This window comes from Panicum virgatum, chromosome 9K (assembly GCF_016808335.1).
Source record: "Panicum virgatum strain AP13 chromosome 9K, P.virgatum_v5, whole genome shotgun sequence".
Lineage (NCBI taxonomy): Eukaryota > Viridiplantae > Streptophyta > Magnoliopsida > Poales > Poaceae > Panicum > Panicum virgatum.
The window spans coordinates 7,484,563-7,510,380 of record NC_053144.1 but is presented as its reverse complement, the minus strand read 5'-3'; the positions used below and the strand labels follow the sequence as shown (position 1 = coordinate 7,510,380).

Sequence of the window (25,818 nt, the reverse complement as noted above, 5' to 3'; positions counted from 1 at the left end):
TTTTTTTTTCTTTTAGGTAAACCAAGAAATGTCGTGATGCCAACAGTGTGTACAGAACCAACAGTAACACTTCCAACGTGTTGTAACGGAGACACATGTTCAGGTAACGAATGCCGCATGTAGAGAGAGATGTGATAAAAATGCCCCCAGAGTACCAGCATCACGAAGGTAAAAACACGCAGCTTTGCAAAATCACAGTACCAAATGGAGCCTCTTATTCAGCTTTATTGAAACATGGGAGATAGATTTTGCAGATACATCTACCACCACCTGGGACACTCCGTATGATTAGTATCAGCACCAAGACAACGTAGATAAAACGCGATCTGAGGGTCTCACAGCGTTCAACAAATGCGTAAGAGACGTAGCAGAACTCAGCGTCTCAGCGGTTCATCAGATACACCGACGACATCCCAAAGATGCCGGGGAAAGACGATGGAAGAAGCCGGCGGTCAGAACTGGTTCGACCAGTCAGCGGCGCTGCCGACGCGGGGGATGCTGGCGTCCTGCTTCTTCTTGGCCTCACTGTCGACCTTGAAGGTGGAGCCGCACATCTGGCCCTGGCTGTCCACGCGCGGCACGGCCTTGACCTCGTGCAGTGGGTGCTCGTAGCTCTGCAGCCCGCCGGAGGTGGTGTAGAAGCAACCTAAGAGTACGGACATGGACGATGAGTTGGTGATCACGGAGGCGTCACATTGCAGAGTTCAACCGAACTCTCATTTCTGAAGGTGCGAGCATGAATGGATCAAATGCTGTTCTGGTGTTGTAGTTACCTTTGGGGAATGGCGCAAACGAGTTGCCGCAGCCGGTCTTGAGTAGCCCAGCATCGTCAGAGAATACGAGGTGGTCCTCAGAGTCGACGCCCCAGAAGAAGGGAATGCTGCCATCAGCATCCTGCATTCGGGCAATTGCAACTCAAGGATCAAGTCACTGGCAACGATGCAGCAAATGTATGGTTCAAGAAGAAGAGATGGTTGGATTGCAAAGGCGAACTTACAGCGGCAACGAAGGTGGACTTTGACAGCGTGTCGTACAAGATGAACGCGAACTTTCCACTTAGATCTCTCACGACCTGGCTGGCAGGGACGGGACCCCTGTCCCTCAGGGTTCTGTAGGCCTCGATGAGGATGGTCACCTCGTTCGCAGTCTTGCTCAGGCCGTAGTGCTGCTTCAGGTTTGCAATGTTCTCAATGTGCCCTTGGAACAGGCAGAAGATGTCATTCACAGCACCAAACAACCTGGACAGGATAACAAGACAGAGAGTCAAGTAAATCAGTAAATGTAATTAAAGAAATTATGTGACAGATAGTACCAGATAACAAAAGAATTATTGGGATCAATCACGATTCAAGACAAGTGCATTTTTAATGATCTTGTCCAAAAGAAATTCTATTTTCTCGAAAGGTCCAAAAGAAATTCTAGGGGATGCAGTTGATGAAATTCCTATACAAGCCTGAATGAAACCCTTATTTTTCCCATAGTTTTGACTTCCATCACTACACCAAAGCATGACGCTCAAAAAACAACAGGCTTATGTTATTTTTCATATTGTACATGCCCATATAAGTCATTCCTATTTTGTATCTGAAAAGCTATGCGGGCTAATGATAGGATAGCCAAGTAGAATGCACTTTGAGTTAGTTTAAAGGGACTCAACCCCCAACCTGTCCACTATCATTTTTCATTTGCTGGAGAAGACGTGTTACTACCTAATAAGAAACATTACCAGTCGCCATCAACCCCGTTTGAGCTGACAAGGAACAAATGCTTACAAATGTCAATTTGACATGTAATTCACTTGTGTCAACAAGACATAGGCATGGTATTGGCCATCCTACCTCAGCAATACCTATTTGTTATATGTTTTGAATACTATGACAGATACGATGTTAAAATAGCAGATGTAACACATAGAAACAGTGCAAAAGAAAGATATAGAAACACAGAAGGTTCAACCAAAGTTCCCATACACATACCCAACCCACCCCCACCCCACAATAATTAACTTGTTTATCTTTACATTGGATAACAATCATACATGCCTGATAAGATGATTGGACTCTAAAATCATATTTATTTTTTAATAAACCAGTCTCATAATTCACTGCTAACAGTTTGAACTAAAGGGCTCAGGATAATTTTTTTGAAGGCTTGGCTCAGGATAATATAAACATCAATCTCTCAGCAACTTTAAAAAGAAGAACTATTTACTAGAAGTACAGACATCCTAAATGTGTAAATGGTCATATGATGTGACTGTGAATACACTGAGAATTAGGGAATTTTTTCTTCCTTGTCTCGTTGCTGCAAGCTGGATTGTTCAACTTCATCTCAGGAAACTAATATCATTCCTTAATTGGTTCCAAGTGTTACGTTGAAAATCCAATCTAGCACAGCCAATTTTACCTGATAAACATCACTATGTAAATGAAAGCAGACTTAAAATACAGCTATAAATAAGGCGTAGGTGGGTATGAATAAGGAAAAACTTGATGCAAAACCTGGCATTGAGCTAATTTTTCTATGCACAGAATCAACTAACTCAACTGGCCAAATATTTTTATAATCATAAACAGACAATACATCAAACGAAGAAACTAACTCTGCCACAATCTTATTCTTTTTCTTGAGTTTACTAAATTTCGCTTGATTTAAATCACAAGAAAGGACCAAACGAACAAACCACTGTGTTCATCACAGACGGTGCTGATTTGCTCAGGGGAAAAAGAACAAAAAACCTGCTGACTCGACCAACATTTTTATCAGATCTAGCCACAAGCGCTGACCTTCCATTGCGGCGTAAAACACTCCAGATTTACCCGAGAAACGCTAGAGTTAAACAATATATAACCCTCACGAAAACAAAATCTAAACATAAGTATCCATCGTCTGTTACATCCTTGCTAAGAGGAAGTGCAAACCAACTTGAACCCCGCCACACCACAAAAACACGCACACGAATAAATCTCCTCTGGAATCTGCACCGAAAGCACCAACAGGACTGATCGAAGCCCCCATATCGTTAGCTAGCCACAAGCAACCACGGCAAAACAAGATCTCCAAACATTCCAACTGAAACCTGAAAAATTTCCAACCCGTTCCAACCTCTGCGAAGCGGCCACACATCACCGAATCTCGGGGCGAAGTACACAAACACCGCATTTCCGCATCACCGAAGGCATCACAATTCACAAGCACATACTTCGGCAAGGACGCGAGCACGGGCTGGGTGGGCACAGCACCTGGGGACGAGGGGGCTCTGGTTGGCCGCCGAGTATGCCAGCGCGCCGGAGGGGCCCAGGCTGACGGTGACGGCGCCGTCGTGCGCGGCGGAGAAGCCCTTCATCAGCGCGCCCACGCCGCCGGCCGCGGCAGCGGTAGCGCCGGCCACCGGCGGGCTGCGGAGGCCCTCCGGGCACTTGGCCACCGTGGGATCGAACACCGCCAGCATCTTCGCCCCCGTCCGATGCGACCTCTCCCTCCTCTCCTCGCTTTCCGTGCGCTGTCCTCTTCCGAGTTCCGATACTCTTTCTTGCTCGTCTGTTGCTGGACACGGAAACGCAAACGCTGAATACCACAAGCGCCCACCAGTCAACATATATAGAACTTTTCGTGTCCCCATTTTGCCCTTCGGTCGGTTGGTGGGATATTTTGTTTCTTGTTTTTTTTTCTTTTGCAGAAAAAATAGTTTCTTTCATTTCCAGGGGGCATGAGTGACTGCAGAATGTATTTTTATTCAATTTTTTGCAAGAGTACCTACCACAGACTCCAGCAATTTGGTCTCGAGGAATTTGGACAGGCCGAATCGTGAGATGCAAAAGTGGTGGCAACTCATTGTAGAATCCGGCTAATTTGCATTAGAAATGCCCATGTAATGGGACGGTTTCCGACCAATCACATTTCAGGGTAGTTTGGTCAATTAGCTGGAACAAATGGTCCATTGTGCTTATCCGGTTATGCTTTCTATATTCCACGATATGCTGATGTGTCAAATCGTACTATAACCACTATTATCCTACTACTAAAGTCTCATTAGCACATGCAGAGATATAACCACCGTCTCATTCATCGTGCCCCTCAGGTCTCGACACCGTCCATTCGATCGATGCATTTCTGATTTCCCCCAGTTGATTTCCTCGACTAGTCCTACCTCTATCACAGGCTAAACCAGAGCTCTGATAAATTTTGCCAGATTTTTACATGGGAACGCGGTGTATGATTCTCGTGTTTGTCCTTATCCGGTTATAAACGTTCAACATCCCACCGCACGCTGACGTGGAGATGGGGAAGGCGACCGACGCGCTGTCCTGTATTCTTGTGGATAGAATTACCTTTTTTTTCTCGGTCAATGGCCATCAAAATCGCAGAGGCATGTGCGGATGTCGGGATGTGCCGCTGTTGAAGCGGACTAGCTTGGCCATCGCGCCTGGTGCCTCTACCACCTGTCCACAGCTGATAGGAACTGCCATTCTGCCAGTGAAAGATCGTCGTGTTTGGTATACGAACTAGATCCATTCGTCATTTCGCCCCTCGCGACAACATTAGGTTAATAAATGAATAAGCATAGGATCATGTGATCGTGAATCCTAGCGATGATACGACTGCCAATCCCAGTCAGTCAGATCCAATGTAGCCGGTCTAGATGAACCCCGGGAAGCGCGGATCTCTATGGGACGCGCCGAATGACCTCGGGAAAGTACCTTGGCCGATTGACAAAAATCCCTTTGTTAATCCGTGGACGATTGCCTGCGCGACGAAAATTTCCCACTGATCAGCAGCAGCTGCTCCAAATTGTACTCCCAACGGAACTACGAATCGGGCGCATCGCTTTGTTCAACAAAACTCTTTGCGTGCAATGTATGTGCAGGTCCAAATGACCTGATCGAACACAAGGGTGCTAAAATTACACCCAGTCAAAGAATGGACAACACCACTTCAAGGAGGAGAGGAGAGAGAATGAACCTAACACCCCTTTCCTTCGCTTCCGCAACCCCAAGCAAGACATCGTGACAATACATCATCATCGTCCGCCTCAACCGGCACCACCAAAATTACCCTGTACAAACTTTACAAACACTGGCACCTACAACCCCCCACATGAATCCTTTTCTCCTCAAAAAACAAGAAGAGAAGGTACAGCCATCTCATAATTCACAGTATATGATTATGATGCCAGCGCAGCGACGCCTCAATGGCCTCACCCATTCATCCTTTCAGTGTGTCTCTGTTGCACTTCCCTCTAGCCCGAGTCAATTGTATGGCCGGGTCATGGGCATCCAAGGAAACCTTCATATACCATCATGGTAGGGGCACGCCGATCTGAGCTCTTTTCTCAATGCACGTCTATACCCATTCATTTCTGGATGAGAAAGAAATCAGGGATATAATTTAATCAGCGCTTTCAATATGTGCAGATGAATCCTATATTTGTCTGTCGCTATGAACCCTTAAAACTGTCGTCTTTCAATGACCAGGAAAGTAAGTGACCTCCGGCATCACCACTCAGAAGCTGTTTCAGGTCTGGTGGTATGCAAAGGGCAGTGACAGGGTGCTTGTGTGACTTGAGCACTTTCTGCAGAAGTAGTCTATACTCTGGTGTTTGGCCATTCAGGCTAAGCCCGCCAGAAGTGACTGCAGGCGATTTGCTCTTGCTATTTACTGCCTCATCAGACGAGCAGTGCACCATTTTCCATACCTTAACAGCGCCACTTTGATGACCTGTCACATACCAGTTTGTGTCTTGCCAGTCTGAGTGTGTCGTGCTTGCCACAGATAAGATGAGGTCAGAAGGAAGCTGGGATGTGTTCACCACAGCAAGGCAGTCCCCATTGATGCTCCAAACAGCAAAAAGAACACCAGCACCAGTCAGAATCTCACCAGTGAGGTTGTTCACATGTAGGGCAGATACTGATGCTGGGAACCTTGGTAGCTGCTTCACAAATACCAAGCTTGTCAGGTCCCACAAAATCACAGAACAGTCATCAGAGCCTGACACAATTAATGAGTAAGGCTGGCTGACATAGACACAAGTTATCTTGCCCGTGTGAGCACACAAAGCCTTCTCCATTCTCAGGAGACGGCGTATGCCATCCTTAACAAATCTCCACACTGCAACAACTCCGTCATCACCACCTGTGGTGAGAATATTGCCATCATGGCTCACTCCAGTGCACTGGATTTGACTACCACCATGAAGGTTTTCATGTGTGGACAAAAGTCTATCCTGATCATATGTTAATATTCTCAAGCTGCGGTCAGGGAATCCCCAGGAAATGTATTCACTGTAAGTTACTGGCTTGAGCAAGCTGTTAGCTGCGGCAATTAGGATCTTATCGTTGTAGGAGACAATTTGGGACACTGAAGATGCTGTCTTGCGAATCTCTTGTTGTGTAAGATAGGAGCTGTACCGTAGAGGATGAGGAGGGACTTTCCTGTCAGTCCGTCTCTGTGGATGTGGTTTTTGGAATAACTGTTTTGGGGTCTGACCAAAATGGTTGATTTGTGCCAATATTGAAGCCTTCATGGTAGGATCTGATACTGCATCTATGTCGACACTCCCTTCATATGTGTAGTGATAGAAGACATTGACAGCATCTTCAGCTGCCTGCCATATATAAAAATAAAATAATATAAAAATCATGTCAGTAAACAAGTGATACTATCAAATGAACAACAATGACATGCCCTACAGAAATACCCTCTGTTTCACGTTACAAGACACTATGTGCTTGCAAAAACCAAAAAGTAGAGAAAACTCCCAACATGATATGCAGTAAACATTGATCAAAATTGCATCTCAGAGCCCATGCAAAGTAAACTAGGGATCATATAATATGAAGCAGATTGATTGATTAACTCATTATTCCTGCTCAAGACCCCAGATTGGAAACAAAACTAGGCACACTTTAAGAAAGGTCAGAGGGCACACAATTAGATATGTATTGTGCTCACCAATCCTGCGTGTTCAAGATGATACAAAAAAGAGAAGATGCTGTCCTTGTTTCGAAACAAAACATATTTGTGATGTGATGATTAGAGAGAGTAACAGCAAAACCACTAGGGACAAAATTCAAATGCAGAAACCAGAGATGCTTAATACCTTTCCTCTCTGCTTATATCCAAAAATAAGGTCAATCCAATGATGTAGATTCTCAGATACATAATCTGACTCCAATGCTTCCCGATGCTTCCTAATGAATTCTCTGACACTGCCTTTAGCCCAAGGTGGCAGAACAACATCGCCAACCTGAAAGCATCATTAAAGAAGTTACATGCTTACCTCCAACCAACCTGAGCTTTCCGGAATCGTTACATCTAATCTAGTGCAAAGATTAGGGCATGCAATTTTGTGAAAGTATACCTTCTCTCCTGATTGCTTCTCGCCCAGGTCCAGATTAAACCGGTTTTCCAAAAATTCAGGCAAATAATAGAACTCAGGGATCAGTTCTTTCACATCTGATGTGTTGCTTTTGCCAGCAGCGCTTACCCATGTATCTTTCACACTGTTGAATAAACGGTCTGCATGGTCAAATTGTCCACCCTGCAATTTCTGATTTTCTGTGCTAAAAGGAGGCAACCTTAAGAGATAGAAAAGGACAATCCCAGCACTTGAATAATGAGAACCATAATGAAACTTTGGTACATCTGGATCATCCCAGCTATCATATCTGAAAGGAACCAAAGAATGAATTTCAGTCGAGAGTTGGACAGACGCTAGCGTTTAGCAAAGTTGAAAATGCTTGTTTTTAATGAAAGAGAAACAAAAGTATACAAATTGATGCTAGATGAACCAACCTCTTCCGGAATTCCTCTTCTCCTTCCTCTGTTTGACATCCCATAGGTTTATCAAGCTTGCGAAATGTCTGTGGATTCCTTAGATCTAAAGTATCGCTCTCATAATCTGCAAGAACCCATGGAAATACTGGGTACTGTGTGAGATCACTGTAACCTCGACCGGCCAGTGTATTTAGATGCATGAGATATTGGAAGTTTGTAATTTCTCCACTCTGCCATCTTTTAGAAAATGATTTTGCCATGACTTTAAAAAGACGGCTCCCCTCACCAGTGTCCTGTTTTGAGGATGCCGATATGGTTGTGTCCAACCTGTGGAAAGGCATGTTTTCTTCAATTATTAATAAAGTCCTCATGCTCAAGAAATCTAATGTTAAGTAATAGCAATAAAAATACAACTGCAAATAGTTCACTGAAAATGCAGAAGATCAAGGAAACCTCTTCATTATTAACTGCATGGGACATGCAGAAGAACAGATAGCAAACAAAAAAATCTAGTATCACTGAATTAGATCTTATTATGGTGTTGTTCCAAAAGTAACAACACTGTGATAATGAAAAGCATAATTCATATGTAGTTTTTTGGTGAAAATAGGCAGCCAGTTTCTAGCAAATCAAGACTCATAATTCTAATAAAGAAAACTAGCAAGCAAGGCAAAAAAACACACAAGCTGAAAATCAAGTCATGAACCTTTGGGAAGTAGGAATATACTCGTCATTTACAAACTGTCCTAAATGCCAGAACTTATGACAACAACTGACAAAAAAGTAACTTCACTCGCATTGAAGCATGAATTATAATTCCTCTGGACCCCTACTCTGGAGCATGATGTCATGAATTGCTACCTATTATCTTTCATGCCATTATAGTTCTATAGATAGCCAATTGATTGTTCTGAATTCATTTTAATTCTTGTAGAAAGTGTTATCAAATCTTACTGCCATGCATTCACATGGTATCTTATTGAGCATGTGTAACTGCAACAGATTAAGAATACGTACATGCTATTCCGCGGGAGATTCATGGCAACCAGATTTTTGAAAACTTCTTCCCTCTCCTTCTTGTGGAAAACTAGAAGCTCATTGCAACCATCCATGCTGAAAATTTCTATTGCAACAGGACGGAGCTGGTAATCACGTTTTAGTAGCTCGTGAACACTATCAAGCTTCCACATATGCCATGGATGAGGCAGGTTGCTGCTGCTGCAAAGATTCTCCTTACCCCAAGCACCTCCATTATATGCCCATGCTCTGCCACCAAGTAAGACATTTGCTGTCGCACCCCACGTGGAAGGTGATTTCAGGTGAGATTCACTGCTTCCCATTATATCCTTGTTCACACCTAAAGCTTGATCAATGACAGAGAGCTCATCCTCACTGCCCTTTTCACAAATGCAATTGGAATCATCAATGTAGAAGTTCTCGATAATGTATAAGCAAAGTTCTCCAATTAGAAATATTCCGTCATGCTTATCAAGACCTGCAACCCGTTCACAGTTGTATTTATGCCTTATTTTCTCATAGGGTTCCAGATAAGGTCTGATAAGATATTCACCATTGTCAAACAACTCCTTTTCTGATTTATCCTCCGAAGTTCTCGTATCAGTACCCTTTACTGAAGGTGCCCTCCTTGGCGAACTAAGTTCAGATTTTCCATGGTGACTCTCTGTCATGTGAAAAGAAAGGGAACTTGATTTTGCTCCAAATTCTGTAGCAGAATGAAGGCTCTGTTCATTAATGCTGCTTTTGTCATCAGCCCAGCCAATCGGAGCTGAAATTGTGCTTCCTCCTTTGAATATGTCATCATCATCCTTGAATGATGCAAATTCAGCAGCATCAAGATCCTTCTGCTCAGTGTCATAAGGCAAAAGATTCAAGCCTGACATTGTATCTGACCCAGATGTCATCAACAAATCTGCATCCTCTCTACTGGTCATCTTAGCATCATCCGATCCAAGGTTGCTGGTTAGAACATTCTGAATAGTATCTATCTTAAATTTTGAGTGTTCAAGTTTCTTCCGCATTCTATATGGTCCTTCAACAGCACATAGCTGCCATGCAGGTTCTGTGGATGATTGCCGCATGGGGAAAATACCTCTCTCATGAACAAGTTCTTGGAGCTGGCTTTGCCACTCGCTTTCTCCATGCAATATCCATCCGTATTTATCTTGACGAATTGCTCTTAGCTCTGTAGACATCACATCACGAACCAAATCAAGATTATACCTCCGCTCATTTATCTGTTCCCAGTGCCTGACATCTAGTTTTGCAGATTCCCGAGATTTCCGTCCCATCTCTTTCTTGCGCCTGACTTCCATTCCTTTTATTCGTACACCAGGAAATTTTGCTGAGCCCGTAATATATTGAACCCACATTATTAGTGCACACTGGTCCAACACTTTACTTATTGTCTGCTGAGAACTCTGGAGCCATTCAAAAAACATTGAGGTACTTCCAGTGAGCAATTTGTCAAGTCCTCCATGAAGGATGTCCAGTTGCTGCCCTTGGTTAGGCTTGCAAACTAGCAGGTCCTCAAGAGATTGGCGACGATGCACCACCAAGTATTTAAGTAAATCAACCGCCAAGTTTTGAGCAGTCGATCTCTTGTCATGGAGAAGTGCCATTAAATTTATGCAGAAACAACACATTAGATCAGTATCAACATTGCTTGGGCAGATCACCAGTCTCTTATTGGCAATTAGAAGCTGAAGAACTGTACAAATATTGACAGAAAAATCTTCCTGATTATGTTTAGAAGCTAAACTCCTCCCAGTTTCTGTTAGGAATGCAAGATTTGCAAGTAGATCATCTTCCCCCATACTTTTAAGGAATGTTGGGAGGAAACAGAACATTATCATCCGGTTTGTGTTCTTCAATATGGCATGGATGTAGGGATCGAGTTGCCTGCTTCCTCGAGCAATGGACAAAATACCTTTACCTGGAGGCACAGCATCTTCGATACGGCCATCTTTGTTAGCAAGCTGCAACATGGACATTAAGAATTCTAGTGTCTGTAGTACCCTGAGTGGGGTTGGAAAGCAGCCCATGTACACGCGGTCAACTATCATCCAGCAAAGTGGATCCAAATTAACAGACCAGCGGCTTTTGTCAAGTTTCTTCCCATCTTCTTCATCATCAAGCAAGAGCTTTCTTTCAAGGAAGTTCATTAATCTGCTTAGGCACAAACCTTGAAAAACAAGAGCAGAGTCGATATCAACAAATAAGGGTACGGACTCCAGAAGGGTCTCAATAAAAAGTGCTGCTTTAAACTGATCTGAGATAATGTCAGCAAGGATTTGAGCAACAAAATCTAGAACAGCAGTTGCTCCTGCAGAGCATGGGCCACCCCCATAACCTAAATCATCTATGTCAAGCAAAAGCTTGGAACTGATTGGGAAAAGGGTATTCACGGCAGGCGAACTCTGAATACTGCTCTTCGGATCTGGGGATGAGTCCAGGTCTATCCCGGATATAGATGAAGCCATGGATGGAGATGCTGTCAGGTGTCTACCATCACTATACGATCCTGCACTGCCAGGCCAAGATGTGAATGGAGCTATTGGAGATGTAGAAGGGGTACTGGCTGCTCTGTGGGTTGATCTCTCGGATAAAACAGGGGATCCAACATTATTCATGGAAACCGAGTTGGGTGAATCAGTTACTTGGTGGGATTCAGCAATACCATTTGAACTGGGTGCTGTGATCCGTCCTTGATCATGAGTATTATTAAACATTTGGGTTGCTTCACCATTTAAAATCTTAGTACTGAGCTCCTGATTCGAAGAATCATCTCCTTTTACTTCAGCAGTTTCAAAGGAGTTTGGCATGCTGGTACTTTCTGAACTGGAACTCTTCTGCTCCTGAGGAAAACTTGTAACACTCATCGTTTTGGCAGATTGTTCCTGTTCCTGTGGTAAACTTGGAAAGGCGTCCTTTGAACTTCCATTGTCATCGTCATGAACATTCTTCTCATCGGTTGCAGCAGTTGTAAGATCTTTTGCCATCCTCAGGGCACAATCAGACCTACATAACCAAAACAAGGCTTGATATAAACGTCTATGCGCTAAATGACATGATATATTGCTGTGGGAAAAAAATAGTAGCATGATATATGCGCATTGACACATTGTACAAACCTTACACAAGAGAAATATAAATCAATACAGTTCTCTAGGAAATCATGTCGCCTGCAAACAGCAGAGAATGGTGGGCACATCTTTGCCAGATCAACCATGAACCTCAATATTGAAGTAGCAACAGCAGGTGCTGCTGCTTCACCACCCATTAACCTTGCTGCATATGTCTTATGCATCAGAGCTTCTCCTTGAAGGTCACCTCCCATGTCTGATGTGGACTCATCGAGATCAGCAACCAAGGTTCCATTAAGATGTGAAAGATTGTGATTCTCATGTGCAAGCATAGATTTCATTATCAAGGAATCAAATGTAGCTTTTGCCATTGCAATTATAGTATCCAATAGATCCACAAACTTCAATTCTCCGTAGTTTCCATCACTAGGCATGAGAGCATGGAAATCAAGCATGCGGACCTCTGGTACTCGAGGATAAACAGGCTTCCCGAACACCAAACAAAACAATATATAGTATATTTCTGGAGAATCGTGAAAGCTTGGAAGCACATGATTCAACCCTTGAAAACCCCCACTTGCACGAAACTTCAGAGCAAATGTAGTTGATGACGTAAGGCAAACTCCTAAAAGAGTTGTAATCCATCTCATACTAGTTGGATGTACAGCTTCATCAAGGAAATATGTGACCAGTCTGGACGAGACAACTTTATGCCATTGTTCCATCAATTCTTCAGCATTTATGGTTACTTGTAGATCAATAAGCATTTCCAATAACATGTTCCTCACAATAACATGCTTTCCCATAGCCTCCCGCACAATCTGGCGGTTTGGTGTAAGCTCTGGAGGATCAAATGTCATTATTATGAATCTAACAACAAGTTCCAGCTCAGAAGCTAGAAAACCATCCTCCAGGATGACACCTAGTAGCACAACTAGCTTCTCCAGCACAGGAATTTCAACATCACCACGTTGTAAAGTAACAAGAAGATGCTGAACAAGATTAATCCGGCGCAGTATTGTAAGGTTGTGATTTCGGAACCAATGCATGGATACCATCCTCTCGAGAAATCCAAGAAGAGTTATTTGCACAGATATAGGAGCAGCAACCCATATAGTCCAGTCCAAGAGAACGTGTTCAACCATATCAGCATTTGACAAGACTATGAATTCAGAAGTCTCGCCAGCTATGTCAGCATTTTCCAGCTCAGACAAGTGGCTAAATGAATCCTTTTGTACTGAAAAGTCATCTAGATCCCCATGAGATCCACCAGAAGACACATCATCGCCAAACTTGGGTAAGGTAAGATCATCAAGGCTGGCGTCCGGGGACATCCCAGATGCATAGCTTGCTGTTCGATTTATCTTTGATTTCTGCGGCTCAGGAAAGGAAGCCTCACATGCAGCAATACGGAAGAAGATATCAAGAGATTGCATATCAAATAGTGACATTCTCCTATGCAAAAAAAGTGCAAGAAGATGATAACCCCTCAAGGCCTGCATGTTTTTTACATTTTGATGGCTCTGCTGAAGAGATAATGCAAGCAGCTCCAGTGCCATATGCAGCATGTCCCTAGATTCAGCAGCTTCAACAAGAGCAAGCACAACAGGGATCCCACCAACTGTTTGAACAGTGTCACCAATTGTGCACTGATTGCAGATGTAAACAGCACCACTTAGACGTCCATATCTTGGTATACCTGTCCATATGAGCAGCTCATTGAATTATGGCATATTCCAATTTAAAGAAAAAGTTAAATCAAATAGCTAGACGACATTACACACCTCCTATTGGGGACGCAGCAGCAGAAGTTGGATCAACAAGGTTCAGCAACGAAAGGGTCCCAGATGCTCGAAAAGCATCTGATGAAGTTCCATCGAATGCAAATATTAGCTTCCTTCCAGATAATTGTAAGGAGAGATTTCTTAACCGTTCCATGTCCCAAACAATTCCACTGCTCTCAAGTCTAGAGTTTCCTTGTTTCATCGAACTGTCAACACGCTGGCTACTTGAAGATGTGGGTACCTCCACTTCTAATGAATCCAGGATTGCCATTACCTCTCCACCACAGGCCCAATTTGGGACAAATCTCAGAAGATCAGTGTCTTGGAACAACCCTCGATACCCTTGTCCAAGAATGTACATGAAACAAATGCTCCCGGGTGTCAAGACCTCCTCAAAAAGATAACAACACCGGAGCCGCCATGACAAGTCAGAAACTTTCCCACGAATAGTAGGTGTGCCAAGTGTTACTTGCAAAGATTTACCAAATGGGGATGGTGAATATCCAAGCTTCCCGGTGTGCCTCAGCTTTCCATCAAGATACAGGCTAGCCACACTTGCTTGGAAAAGGCCAGCTAGTGCATTTGGTTTACTATGGACAACAGCAAGATGATGCCATTTTCCTTCTTCCATTTCAATGCCAGGAAATGATAATGAACTTGAATTGCCCGTAGATATAGTAAAAACGCCATTATCATTAAGATAAAGTTCAGCATACAGAGTGTTGGCATCATCCACTGCACCCACAGAAAATATACGCATAACATGCCCACTCCTTTTACCATAGGCCCCTTTAGATGTTTTCTCTGCTTCCTTCGGCTGGCATTTAAAGAAGTTCTGAAATTGGAACCAGCAAACAAAAGAGTACCCAGAAACAGGCGGCCATGTTCTTTCTCCTAATGAAACTTGAATAGATGCGTGACCGGCTTTGCTCATGTCCATTTCAATAAAAGGAGCTAGAGACATGTTTCCTTCTCTGACGTCTTCCATTTGAATTAATTTGTCCATCATATTAACAAAAAGATGACCAGAACGCTTCACTTTCAGCTGAAGAATATATCTCACAAGAAGCCTTAGCTCAGAGGAGGACAACCTGGAACATAAAAGAGTAATCATGTACCACAAAACAAGAAGACGAAATTGTTGCAATGAAAATGTAATGGATGTAACTGACCTGTAGGCACCTAGAAGTTCAACAATTCTCAAGGCATGATTAAGAATAGGAGAGGAACCCTCCAAAAATGGGCTGATTGTCTCAAGTAGCAGGCCAACACATCCTATGTAATGAAAGAGTAACAAAAATATAAGGTGTCCTTGTCAAAATGAGTCAAAAGAAAAGGGTAACCAGAGTATTTTTTGCACATACCAACAGAAGTTAAATTCTCCTGGTTGAAGGGGCCAGCATTTGCTAGCTTCTCAATGAATCTCAGCAACTCAAGTTGAACTTTAGGTGTAAATACCAGCAAAGAACGGATCAACACAACTACTGCACTAGCATTGTACACGCGCTCCTTGTCAAGCCTTGAAAGTCCAAATGATGCTGCAGACAAGAAGCTCGATTCATCCTCTGAGGTTTCAGATGAAATGCACTCTACCTGCAGGTTACTCGTGGGTGGAAGGACAATCTCAAGTGCAAGCTCAAGCAAAAGCAAAATAACTTGTTTTTCACAATCCACACAGAGCAGCCCAGACTCAGAGACGAGATCATAGAAAGTGTTTGACGAAAGGATTGTATGCAGTTTTATCCTATTAACAAAATTGTTGCATACAGCAGCTGTCATTGCTCGCAATAGAAAACCAAAGATCTTCATATGAGTATGTAAAGATGATTCAGTCTCTTCATTTTCGCTGTCATTCTGGAAACTATGCAGCGTTGTCAATAGCAGGGAAAATCCAGTGGCTTCTCCAAAAATTCTTTGTGCTGAACTATTCGCCCCAAGAATGCGCCACAAAGCACCAAATGTATCACACTTTGCATCATTATCAAGCTTGAATTGAGAACCTGATGACGTTGATACCATCCCACTCTTCAAGATTTCAATCAGTGATCCTATTTCTTCTGGATGAGCCTGAAAACAGAGTATTCATATGTAAAGTTTAAGTCAAGTTCACATGCATGCCACTACTGCTGCTAAAAAACTCATTAGGCGTGATTAGAAATATACGGTGAGCACAGGAAAATGAAGTCTGTCGACTTGAACATGCGCTCCACCAAGACTCGTAAATTAGGAAATTTAAAATATAGGCCCCTAAACTAAAAAAGTTTCAGAAGAAAATTGGTATGTTGTTTTCATGGGATAGTCAGCTACAAACACAAACCTGAAGAGAATCTTCAATTATCAGGCATGACAATAGTCGTAATACACCAGATCTGTGGCTTTCGGATACCAAGAAAGGAAGAATGATGTTGACACCATTGGATGATCGGAATGATTGCTGGTTAGGCTCAGCTCTTTTCAGCAGATAAAAAAGACAATCCCATGCAACAATAATTGTTCCTTCATCTTCAAACATGGGAAATTTTGCGGAACTAGAAGCCATTAACTTTGGCGAAAGAATTGCATCTTTGTTGTTCACCGTCTTCTGAAAATTACTTGCATTAGACATCCTCTCTGTAGAGTCATTGGCCTTTTTGTGCTGCTCATCTCCAAAGAAAAGCTTGTTTTGCTTCAAGTCATCTAACAGTACCCCCAAGACACCAACTTCTCTGAGAACTTTCTTGTACTGCTGATCAAAGGAGAGGAGCTTTACAAAGAACGAAAGCACCATATGCTTAAGACTGGTAGAAATTGGTTGTTGCAATAAGCAACAGAGTGACAATAACTCCTGCTCCGGAATGCAGTTTACGACCGTGACAGCATATTCCAAAAATTTTAAAATGACCTCTTGTAGTGCTGCAGGGAAGCTGCCCATGTTTAGGATAAAAAGAGGAACAGTACGAAGTTGTTGGCACAGCTTGTAGTTTTCAAGATGGCTCGAGAAAATCTTGAACATTCTATTGAGAACTTCAGCTTGCACTTCCAAGTTGTCAGCCTTCAGAAAAATATCTTGCAGCATCTGAATGGCATCAAGATCTTTTACCTTGGGGCTACTAACTTCCATCACCTCATCAAATTTGTCAGCAGATGGAGTTCGGCTTCTGTTGTGCCCTGTTCCTTTCGTGTGAGAAGATTTCAAACTTTTACCACCACCATTTTCAGAGGGTCCAATTTGTGACAAATTTACTAGAACATCAAGCAACCTAGACAACTGAGGTGAAAGGTCACATGAGAATACATCTTGTTCTAATCTGTGAGAAGGATCAAATCCATGCACTCCAGTTACTAACTTGGATGAGGATTGGAGAGTCTGGTTTTTGTGTAAGCTACAAAGTGTAAGAGCAAATTGAACAAGGAACTGGTAACCATGAGCATTGTGTATGTCTTCCCTGAGCCTTATGGACCCAGACTCTGCAAAGTAAACCAAATATTAAAATATTAGCCCAAGACAAGAGTTATAATTCAATTTGCACAGCAACAAAGCATTTAGTCCCAAGCAAATCAGGATAGAGTGGGAACCCAACCAGAACATAGACCAAAAAGGGTATTTAATTTGTAAACATTGAAAAATATTGAATTCAAAGCATCTCCTCTGAGAAGAAATACATCTGAGTGGCAAAGTTTGTCAGTACTTACCAGGCCTGTAAGACAACTCAACACATTCCAGTAACAAATCCACAATGCCCATGGTGTAAGCAGCATCACCACTTTGAGGATTGAAATCCTTCACGGCCATAAGAAGTACTTTAATCTAAAAGACATGATGGAGATGGGTCAATGAGATTGAACAGAAATATACGCACAAGAATAAATGCTTTCCAAGAAATAATACAAGGAAAGCTGCCACAAGATGGCATCCCAACACTCCAATGGGAAGGGGTCAAATGCTCAATCCTGGCATGATGCCAGCACCAACCTAAAAAAAAGATTGGAAAAAGGAGAGAAAACAGAACTTTGGTGGCCCAGTTACAAAGGTTTAGCTGGGGGTCCAAAAATGATCGCCCCGAAGTCTGAAAGAATGCCTAATGAAATACTAAGATGCTTCAATGAAGCTTTCCTGCTCTTTAAGAGTCTACTGTCATAACAATAAGAGATAACAGCTAGACATTTTAGTTCTGTGTGATGATCAAATAACTAAGGATGCAATGCTACGTGTTGTTACTCTCGTGCCAATAGATCAAACTAAACCCAAGAACAGGACAGCATTCATCGACAATAAAGAACAGATAGATAATGTACCAATTGGTGCTTCCTGATGTACTTGGCAGAAGCCCCATTGTCATTTGCAAGAAGAAGACCAAGAACCTGTTCAGTTATGAACATAACATATTTAGGAACTGTGATGCAGCAGAAACATGACCCTTCAAAACATGATGGTATCTCATCTCAAATTACCTGCATCGCATGGCGATGAAGCTGAATTGTGTGAAGGGGAACAATACCATCCCTGAATTGGGAAAATACAGTGAGTGAACCATTTGCAACCATGTGGAAGAGAACTTGTAAGGCATCATCTTCAATTAAACTTGGTGCAGCAGATTGATGGCTCGCAAGTGCTTTCATTATATGTATTACGCTCCCCTCAATCTCCATACAACAGAAACAAGAAGAGAAATCAAAACCCATTTTGACAAGGATAAAATGAGGGCAAGACATATAGTCACCGTATAATGCATATGAACATGAAGCAAAAGACTTGTAATAATACAGATGGATATAGTTCAATGGTGAAACACAAAGCTCAGCCAACCCTATGTTAAACAATTTATGATTTTGTGTATCTCAACAATAAAGTCTTGCAAAGTAAGTCCTGTTACCATGAGAACCAGAAGAGTGGCATTACCTCAAGCCGCCGTGATTGTGTAGGATCCAAATTTTTGCTTTTCTCAATTTTTGATCCTGCTTCGTGAACAGGAGAGGTACTTGGGGAGTACTCACTGGGACTCAATAGAGAATTGAGGATATATATAAGGCAGCACAAAATACCAGAGTCCAACAGAGGCTGCTTATCATTAGTCTGTAACCAATAAATTAAACATGACAAGAGATGCTTGTTAGCTTTAAACATTTCATAGTTGTGTTTCATATTGGATACATAACAGTTTCAAAAAAAAATATTGGATACAGAATATAAGACACAGTGAGCAAGTCCGTATAGTAGCTAAGTACATTTTTATCCATGAGCCACGTGACACCCACCCCCAATACTACCCATTGCATGCATTAATTTGTGAAGTACTACAGACGTTGCATTGAAAGAAAATATAATATATGAACAACAAACTCTGTTTTGATCACATTATAGCAATTGTACTAACCTCTGTCACAAGTACTTCGACTGCATACAACAGGTTTGATCCTGGACATATACCAAGCTGGATTTGTGGAAAGAAAATTGTTATAGGAGAGGGTATTGCCACATGGAATCCGGAAATTGCACCATATAAACAAATACAAGAACATACCTCTGTGATTTCTGAAAAAAATCCAATAACATCAGCAACATGCAGTGCTCTTCCTTTGCTGTGGATTCTTAGTTTCTCCACATCGGTAACAAAAGCTCTTCCAATAACAAAAGAAAAAACATGTGCTTCTACTAACCTGTAGAAATTATGAAGGAAAGAAACAAATGGCCAATATTCAGTTTTTTACATAGACAGTAGATACAAACTCACCAAAATAAGTGCAATGTAACAACATAAATTATTGAAGTAGTGTGTGCAATTGTAAAGAGTCATACTTTGCAACTAATTGCACTACACTAGAATGCTGCTTGACTAGCCTACAGAAGACATCTACAGCCAAATTTAAGGCCCTTTCTTTCGCCTGCAGCAGGAAAAAAAAAACAGAACACAATGTCAAGGTAAGAACCAGCTCACAAGGGGTGATTATTGATTTATGGTGAGAAAAATAAAAACAAGTGTTATTGTACCTTTTCAGAGCTGGAAGAGCGAAATTCCTCCCAGAACCTCCTGAAGTCTGATTCCAATTCATTTTTCCCCCTGAGTACAAGAGAAGGAATGTTAAGATGGAAAACATGGAGAAATTTTGCAGCATGTGATTTACTTGAAACATTAGAATCAAAATCCTAATAAATATTTGAAATGAAGAATGCAAATTCTTGATTTGATTGCTGTAAGCTAGAATACAAGAACATAACTATGGAGCATATATTGCCATGTGAGAGTGCATATAGTACCATGGGATCCACATATCCATACACGTACATGAATTAGCTTGCAGAGATTGGCAGCAAACTAAAAAAGTAAACTAGAAACCTATCGTATAAGAGGTACAACTTCTGTTATCAGGCCCAAATGCTGTACCCTTTCCAAGAGAATATAGCTGATAACATAGTACGTGTTCCTCTATCGAGCGATTATAGAGTTAGTTCAGGAAATGGATAGTACAGTGGCAAGTGCATGAATGATCAAGTGTCATGGTGTTTCACAAAGCACTGCAGCATTGCCAATAAGAAAATGAACAATCAGGAATCGTAATTTCTGAACCAAAAATTAAGCATGTATGGCTTATAAACCTCCATTCCACAGTAAACTAGATAATTTATTATATACATATGATCTCTATGAAATGGGTCCAAAGCAGCTAATCATGTAACTACACACTGATAACGTAGCAACCCTCGTCAGCCATTGTCCAGCCAATACGAGTACCTGTGCAGCAGGAGGTCGTGGAGAATGCTAACCATTATCTTCGCATATCAATATGTGGATCCCATGTTATCGAGCATCGCCTAAGAAGAGTGACAAGTGTGACCCAAAACCAATTTGAGTTCATGCCTGGAAGGTCAACCATGGAGGCGATTTTCTTAATACGACAAATGATGGAGAGATATAGGGAGCAGAAGAAGGACTTGCACATGGTCTTCATTGACCTCGAGAAGGCATATGACAAAGTACCGAGAAATATCATGTGGTGGGCCTTGGAGAAGCACAAAGTCCCAACTAAGTACATTACCCTCATTAAGGATATGTACAAGGATGCGACGACGTTTGTCCGGACATGTGATGGCAACACCACTGACTTTCCTATTAACATAGGCCTACACCAGGGGTCAGCATTGAGCCCTTATTTATTTGCTTTAGTGATGGATGAGATCACAAGGGATATATAAGGTGAGATCCCTTGGTGTATGCTCTTTGCTGATGATGTGGTGCTAGTTGACGAGAATAGGGCAGGGGTTAATAGGAAGTTAGAGCTGTGGAGACGTATGTTAGAGTCGAAAGGGTTCAGACTTAGTAGGACCAAGACCGAGTACATGATGTGCGATTTCAGCGCGACTAGGCATGAGGGGGGAGACGTTAGTCTAGATGGGCAAGTGGTGGTCCAGAAGGATACTTTTCGGTATTTAGTATCGGTGCTACAAAAGGATGGCGACATTAATGAAGATGTTAGGCATAGAATTTTAGCTGGCTGGTTGAAATGGCGGCAAGCTTCTACCATCCTTTGTGACAAGAGGGTGCCACAAAAGCTAAAAGGCAAATTCTATAGGACAGCAATTCATCCGACGATGTTATACGGTGCTGAATGTTGGCCTACAAAAAGGCGACATGTCCAGCAACTGAGTGTAGCAGAGATGCGGATGTTGCGGTGGTTTTGCGGGCACACAAGAAGGGATAGAGTCTGGAACGAAGTTATTCGGGATATGGTCGGGGTGGCACCAATTGAGGAGAAACTTACCCAGCATCGGCTGAGATGGTTTGGACATGTCCAACGAAGGCCTCCTGAGGCGCCGGTGCGTAATGGGGTTCTTGAGCGGGTCGATAATGTAAAGAGGGGTAGAGGTAGACCTAAACTGACGTGAGATGAGTCGGTTAAGAGAGACATTAAGGATTGGAATATCTCTAAAGAGATAGCTTTGAATAGGAGCGCTTGGAGACTAGCTATCAATGTGCCTGAACATTGAACTTATTTCTTTCGGGTTTCATCTCTAGCCTACCACAACTTGCTTGGGAAAAAAGGCTATGTTGTTGTTGTTGTAGTAGTAATAACAACTATGATCCTAGCAGGACATTCATTATAAGTATCTAGCTAGCTAGCACATGAAATCTAACAAAAAAATAAAGAAGGCATAAGTATTCCCTAGCTGTGCAGTAACTCAAGAAAAAACATAGAGCACAGTCAATCAAACTTCACAACACCTTTGAAAGGTAGCTGCCACAATAATCCTACAGCATCCCACTCCAAACATCAAACGGCAAATCAAGCGACTTATCAAGTTAACCCCAGTCGTGATGACTAAAAATTGCACTTTCTCTACTACGATAAATGCAAAAAAACCAGAGTTCTGTTGTTCTGCAAAAGCACATGCAAAAGAAGAAACCAAAAAGGACAAAGACCATAGCCTTCAGACATAGAAATCCTACCACTGACTATGCAGCTAACGACTCACGCAACCACCGTCCTAGAACGGCATCATTCCTTGCGAAGGCACCGTCATAGTCTGCCATCGGCACAAGAGCAATACAAAAAAAAAAGAAAGAAAAAATTACAGCTCTATCGCCAAGCTCAGAGCTAAAAAGCCATTCAAGCGTATTAATCCTACAGGTCAAAACGTCAATATGACGCATAATCCCGCATCTACCAACCAAATCACCAAACAGGAACCAAGTACGCGCAGATGAAACGGAAAAGCAAGCATCTGAGATCGAACGTTCCCCGAATCCAAATCTGATCGCCATTGCTAAACCCGGAAAGCTAGAGCAACGGGATCGCATCGGAGCTGGCTATGCATCGCCGGATTCGATTCAGGCAACCCGAGACCAGTTGGGCGTTTGAATCGGCTAGCGGGACACACCTGGCTGGGGACGCGGCGGCGGAGGGCGAGCTCCCGGCCGCCGCGTCGAAGCCGCCCTCGTCCCCGCCGGTGGAGGCGGAGCTGAGCCTCGGGGTGGCGAGGTCCTGGTCCGCCTGCTGGCGATGAAGCGGCGACCCCGGCGGCGGCGGGGGCGGGGGCGGGGGCTGCTGCTCCTGCTGCTGGCCGGCGGCGAAGACAACCTTACTGAGCAATGAGGACCATTTCATGGTGCCGACCCCTCATCCGGCGCGCAGATCCCGGCCGGATCCTGCCGATTCGCCGGAATTCCGACGCGATTCCCCGCCTCCCCTTGTTTCTCCGAATAAAATTTTATTCACGTTGTTCCTCGCCTCCGCCTCCCGCTCGTCGCCTCCGACCTCCTATTTTTGCTGTCGTCTGTTGCTTGTGTTTTCTCTGCCTCGCTCGTTTCCTTTTTTGTTTCCTCTTTTTCACCCACGCGCCTCTACGCCTTCTCTCTCACCTCTCTTCAACCTCGCCGCGACGCCGCCTCTCTTCTCTGCGTGCTCTGCTCCGTCTATTCGGGTTTGCAACCTGTGAGCGTGTCCTCTGGTTGTTGCTTTGTTGCCTGGTTGCTTGCTATGCTTTCCTTGGACTTTTTTTATTTCTTTTCTCTTTTTTATTATTTATTTTAAGTTTGTTTCTTGTAGATAACATCGTAACAACAATACTATTACCTTGTCCGACTACTGAGGCTGTGTTTAGTTTCCCCAAAATTTTCAAATTTTCCGTCACATCGAAACATTAAATATTGCAAATGATGCATGCATAAAATACTAATTATGGGTAAACAAAATAATTTATTGCACAGTTTGAATGTACGTTACGAGATGAATCTTTTGAGCCTAGTTAGTCCATGATAGGACAATATTTACCACATACAAATAAAAAGTGCTACAATATTTTTCAGTTTCACTTTTCGCAAACTTTTCGCATCTAAACACAGTCTGACTTTTTTTTGGTGAGTGTTTACTTTTTATCTTTACGACTTTGCTACGGTAGAGCTATATTGCTCCTGGCTCCAACCGTGACGTTTTTACCCCTTTGGTGCGAGTGTCATGTTAGGTGTTCGCTGTAAGGTGGAAAATTAGGAATGGTCGCATTGGCAAATAAAATAAAAGATAATTGTTGATGGATAAAGTAGTTTGTTTACCTTTTGGTTTTCTAAATGCTACGTTTTTTTTCAAAGAACTTTGGTTGATATATCTGGTCGATGTAGAGCATCACTTATAAAAATGATACTTAAAAATAGTTTGAAGTGACTCAAACATAGCTTCTTCAACACAGTTATCTGGTGTTGGCACCGAAGTTGAAAAGAAATAAGGGCGCATAGACCCGTTTCTTTTCACCAGTCTTAATATAGATAGAGTTATCGAATGATGGGAATAAGGAAGCAAGAGATTTCTCACCAATTCTACCTTACTTTTAGGTTAATCATCAGCACTCATTTTGATCTCAAACCTAGATTGGATGTCATTACTCTTCTATCTAAATCTGTGACACTTGAGTAGTGGTGACGTGGATCGCCGAAGAAGAAACGAGGTTGTTCCATGCACTCCCCCAAAAGGAAAAATCAAGCAGTGGATGGTTCTAAAGCTATAAGTGGGGTTGGAGCGGCAAAATCAATTTCTAGTATCAGCATAACATGTGTGGAACTAGGTAGTAATAGTATGGAGGGGTTCGAAGTGGTGCCAAACCCTATTCCAGCACGACGGAGAGGCGAGGAGTAGTTTTGGAGCTGTGGCTGCTGTGCTGAATGCGGCGCTGACTATACATTGAGGTATAAGAAATATAAGGTAGTCGCTCCTTTTAGGTAAATAATAAGATCAATATTTTTAGGTAAATGTTCCAATGTGCTTCCCTTTCCTCTTAATATCTTGATGAATCTATCGTATGCGTAAAAGGATCCTTTTCGAAATATGAGACATCAACCCACTTATAAGAATTCTATATGAAGAAACAAACATGTGGCATGTGTGATTCTTGGGTTACCAATATTAATTATACTGTAAGAAGGTTTTAAAAGGTTTTAAAGTTTGTGTACACGTCATCCAATTCAAATATATCACATCCCTTGCGAGCATAAAATTTCCCATTACCTATGCAATATCTCTATCATTGCCACTAAAATTAACTCAATTATGATGGTGAATAAAAGATCAAATTGGTTATGTATATGTTTCTTCTTTTACTAATAGAGTAATGATTTCGGTGGCAGTGGTTCTTAATATTTATTTATTCCACTAACAGATAAGAATCTATTTTTATTCGAGTAGAGGAAGGACATACACCACTAGAAATGTAATTGATTGTTTTGGTGGCAGATTAGTTATTTCAGTAACTTTGGATGGCATGTAGGGATTCATTCCAAATATTCACTCACATTCGAGTGACGCCATCACAAGAAAATCCATTTGATATGCAACTAGTAGAAAGTTGGATATCATTTAAAGAAAAGTTGGACATCCGTCACTAGAAAAAAAAGCATTGATTGTTAGGGATTATCCTTAAATTCTGTCAAAACTCTCTGTGACGAACTCGTCGCTAGCTCGCACGTTCGCCGAGAGAGCTCGCTCTCACGCGCGCTCTGCCCGAGCGTCTGTCGTCCGTCTCAATCTCCTGCCCAAATCGCCAGCCCGTTGCGGGTGGCCTAAGAGCGAGGGCAATGATTCTGCCGGCTAGCCAGCGAAATAAAGCTCCAGCGTGGCTAGGTAGCAGCGTTGGGAGCTGCGCAGCAGCACATGACCTCTGCAACGCATACAACTAATGGGATAGCTGTTCGCCCGCTTCAAGCCAGCGTCTCGCCAGACGCTTAGGCTGCCCGCATTGGGCTCTGTAAGCGATACGCAACGCAGCTTACAGAGCCGATTTAGAGAGAAAAACGCTGCAGCGGGGCGCGCTACCTCGCTCTCTATGGTTGCGGGCGAGACTCCGCTCTCCAAACCCAGCGCAGATAGCGGCCGCGCGCTACGCCGCCACCGTGGCGCGGGTCCCACACCGTCCCGCGGCCTCGCTGCGTCCGCCCCGCTCGCCGCACCACCGCGGCCGCCCCTGCTCGCCGAGCCGCGCGAGCTCGGTCCGCACGCCGGGCCGCGCGAAGGTCGCCCCGCCGCGGGCCTCCACCGCCGCCGCCCCTGTTCGAGCTCGCGCCGTCCCGCCCCGAGCCGCCATGGCCCCGCATGGAAGGGGGGAGGCGCCGCAGAGGAAGGAGAGAAGGTGACGAGGGCGGAGAGAGTGCGGGGCAGGGGAGGAGAGGGAAGGCCCGGCCGCGGCGAGCTCGGCC

The 25,818-nt window shown here is 43.1% G+C and overlaps 2 protein-coding genes across 2 annotated transcripts; both read right to left on the bottom strand.

Annotated features, from left to right (window-relative positions):
- Nucleotides 1–189: 189 nt before the first annotated feature.
- Nucleotides 190–3,578, bottom strand: LOC120649799 (stem-specific protein TSJT1-like). The gene is made up of 4 exons (XM_039926695.1): nt 3,243–3,578; nt 998–1,238; nt 774–894; nt 190–646 (listed from the first exon to the last, which is right to left on the bottom strand). Exons 1-4 carry the CDS (start codon nt 3,449–3,451, stop codon nt 453–455), a joined length of 765 nt encoding a protein of 254 aa, XP_039782629.1. The 5' UTR covers nt 3,452–3,578; the 3' UTR covers nt 190–452.
- A 1,267-nt stretch (nt 3,579–4,845) lies between these two features.
- Nucleotides 4,846–23,086, bottom strand: LOC120649798 (protein SPIRRIG-like). The gene is made up of 19 exons (XM_039926694.1): nt 22,518–23,086; nt 19,632–19,701; nt 19,440–19,525; nt 19,165–19,300; nt 19,018–19,074; nt 18,543–18,716; nt 18,095–18,286; nt 17,939–18,004; nt 17,336–17,450; nt 15,981–17,110; nt 15,028–15,730; nt 14,836–14,938; nt 13,664–14,754; nt 11,928–13,578; nt 8,794–11,814; nt 7,795–8,103; nt 7,361–7,667; nt 7,100–7,246; nt 4,846–6,604 (listed from the first exon to the last, which is right to left on the bottom strand). The coding sequence occupies exons 1-19, from the start codon at nt 22,742–22,744 to the stop codon at nt 5,438–5,440; spliced, it is 10,752 nt and encodes a 3,583-aa protein (XP_039782628.1). The 5' UTR covers nt 22,745–23,086; the 3' UTR covers nt 4,846–5,437.
- Between the last annotated feature and the right edge of the window lie 2,732 nt (nt 23,087–25,818).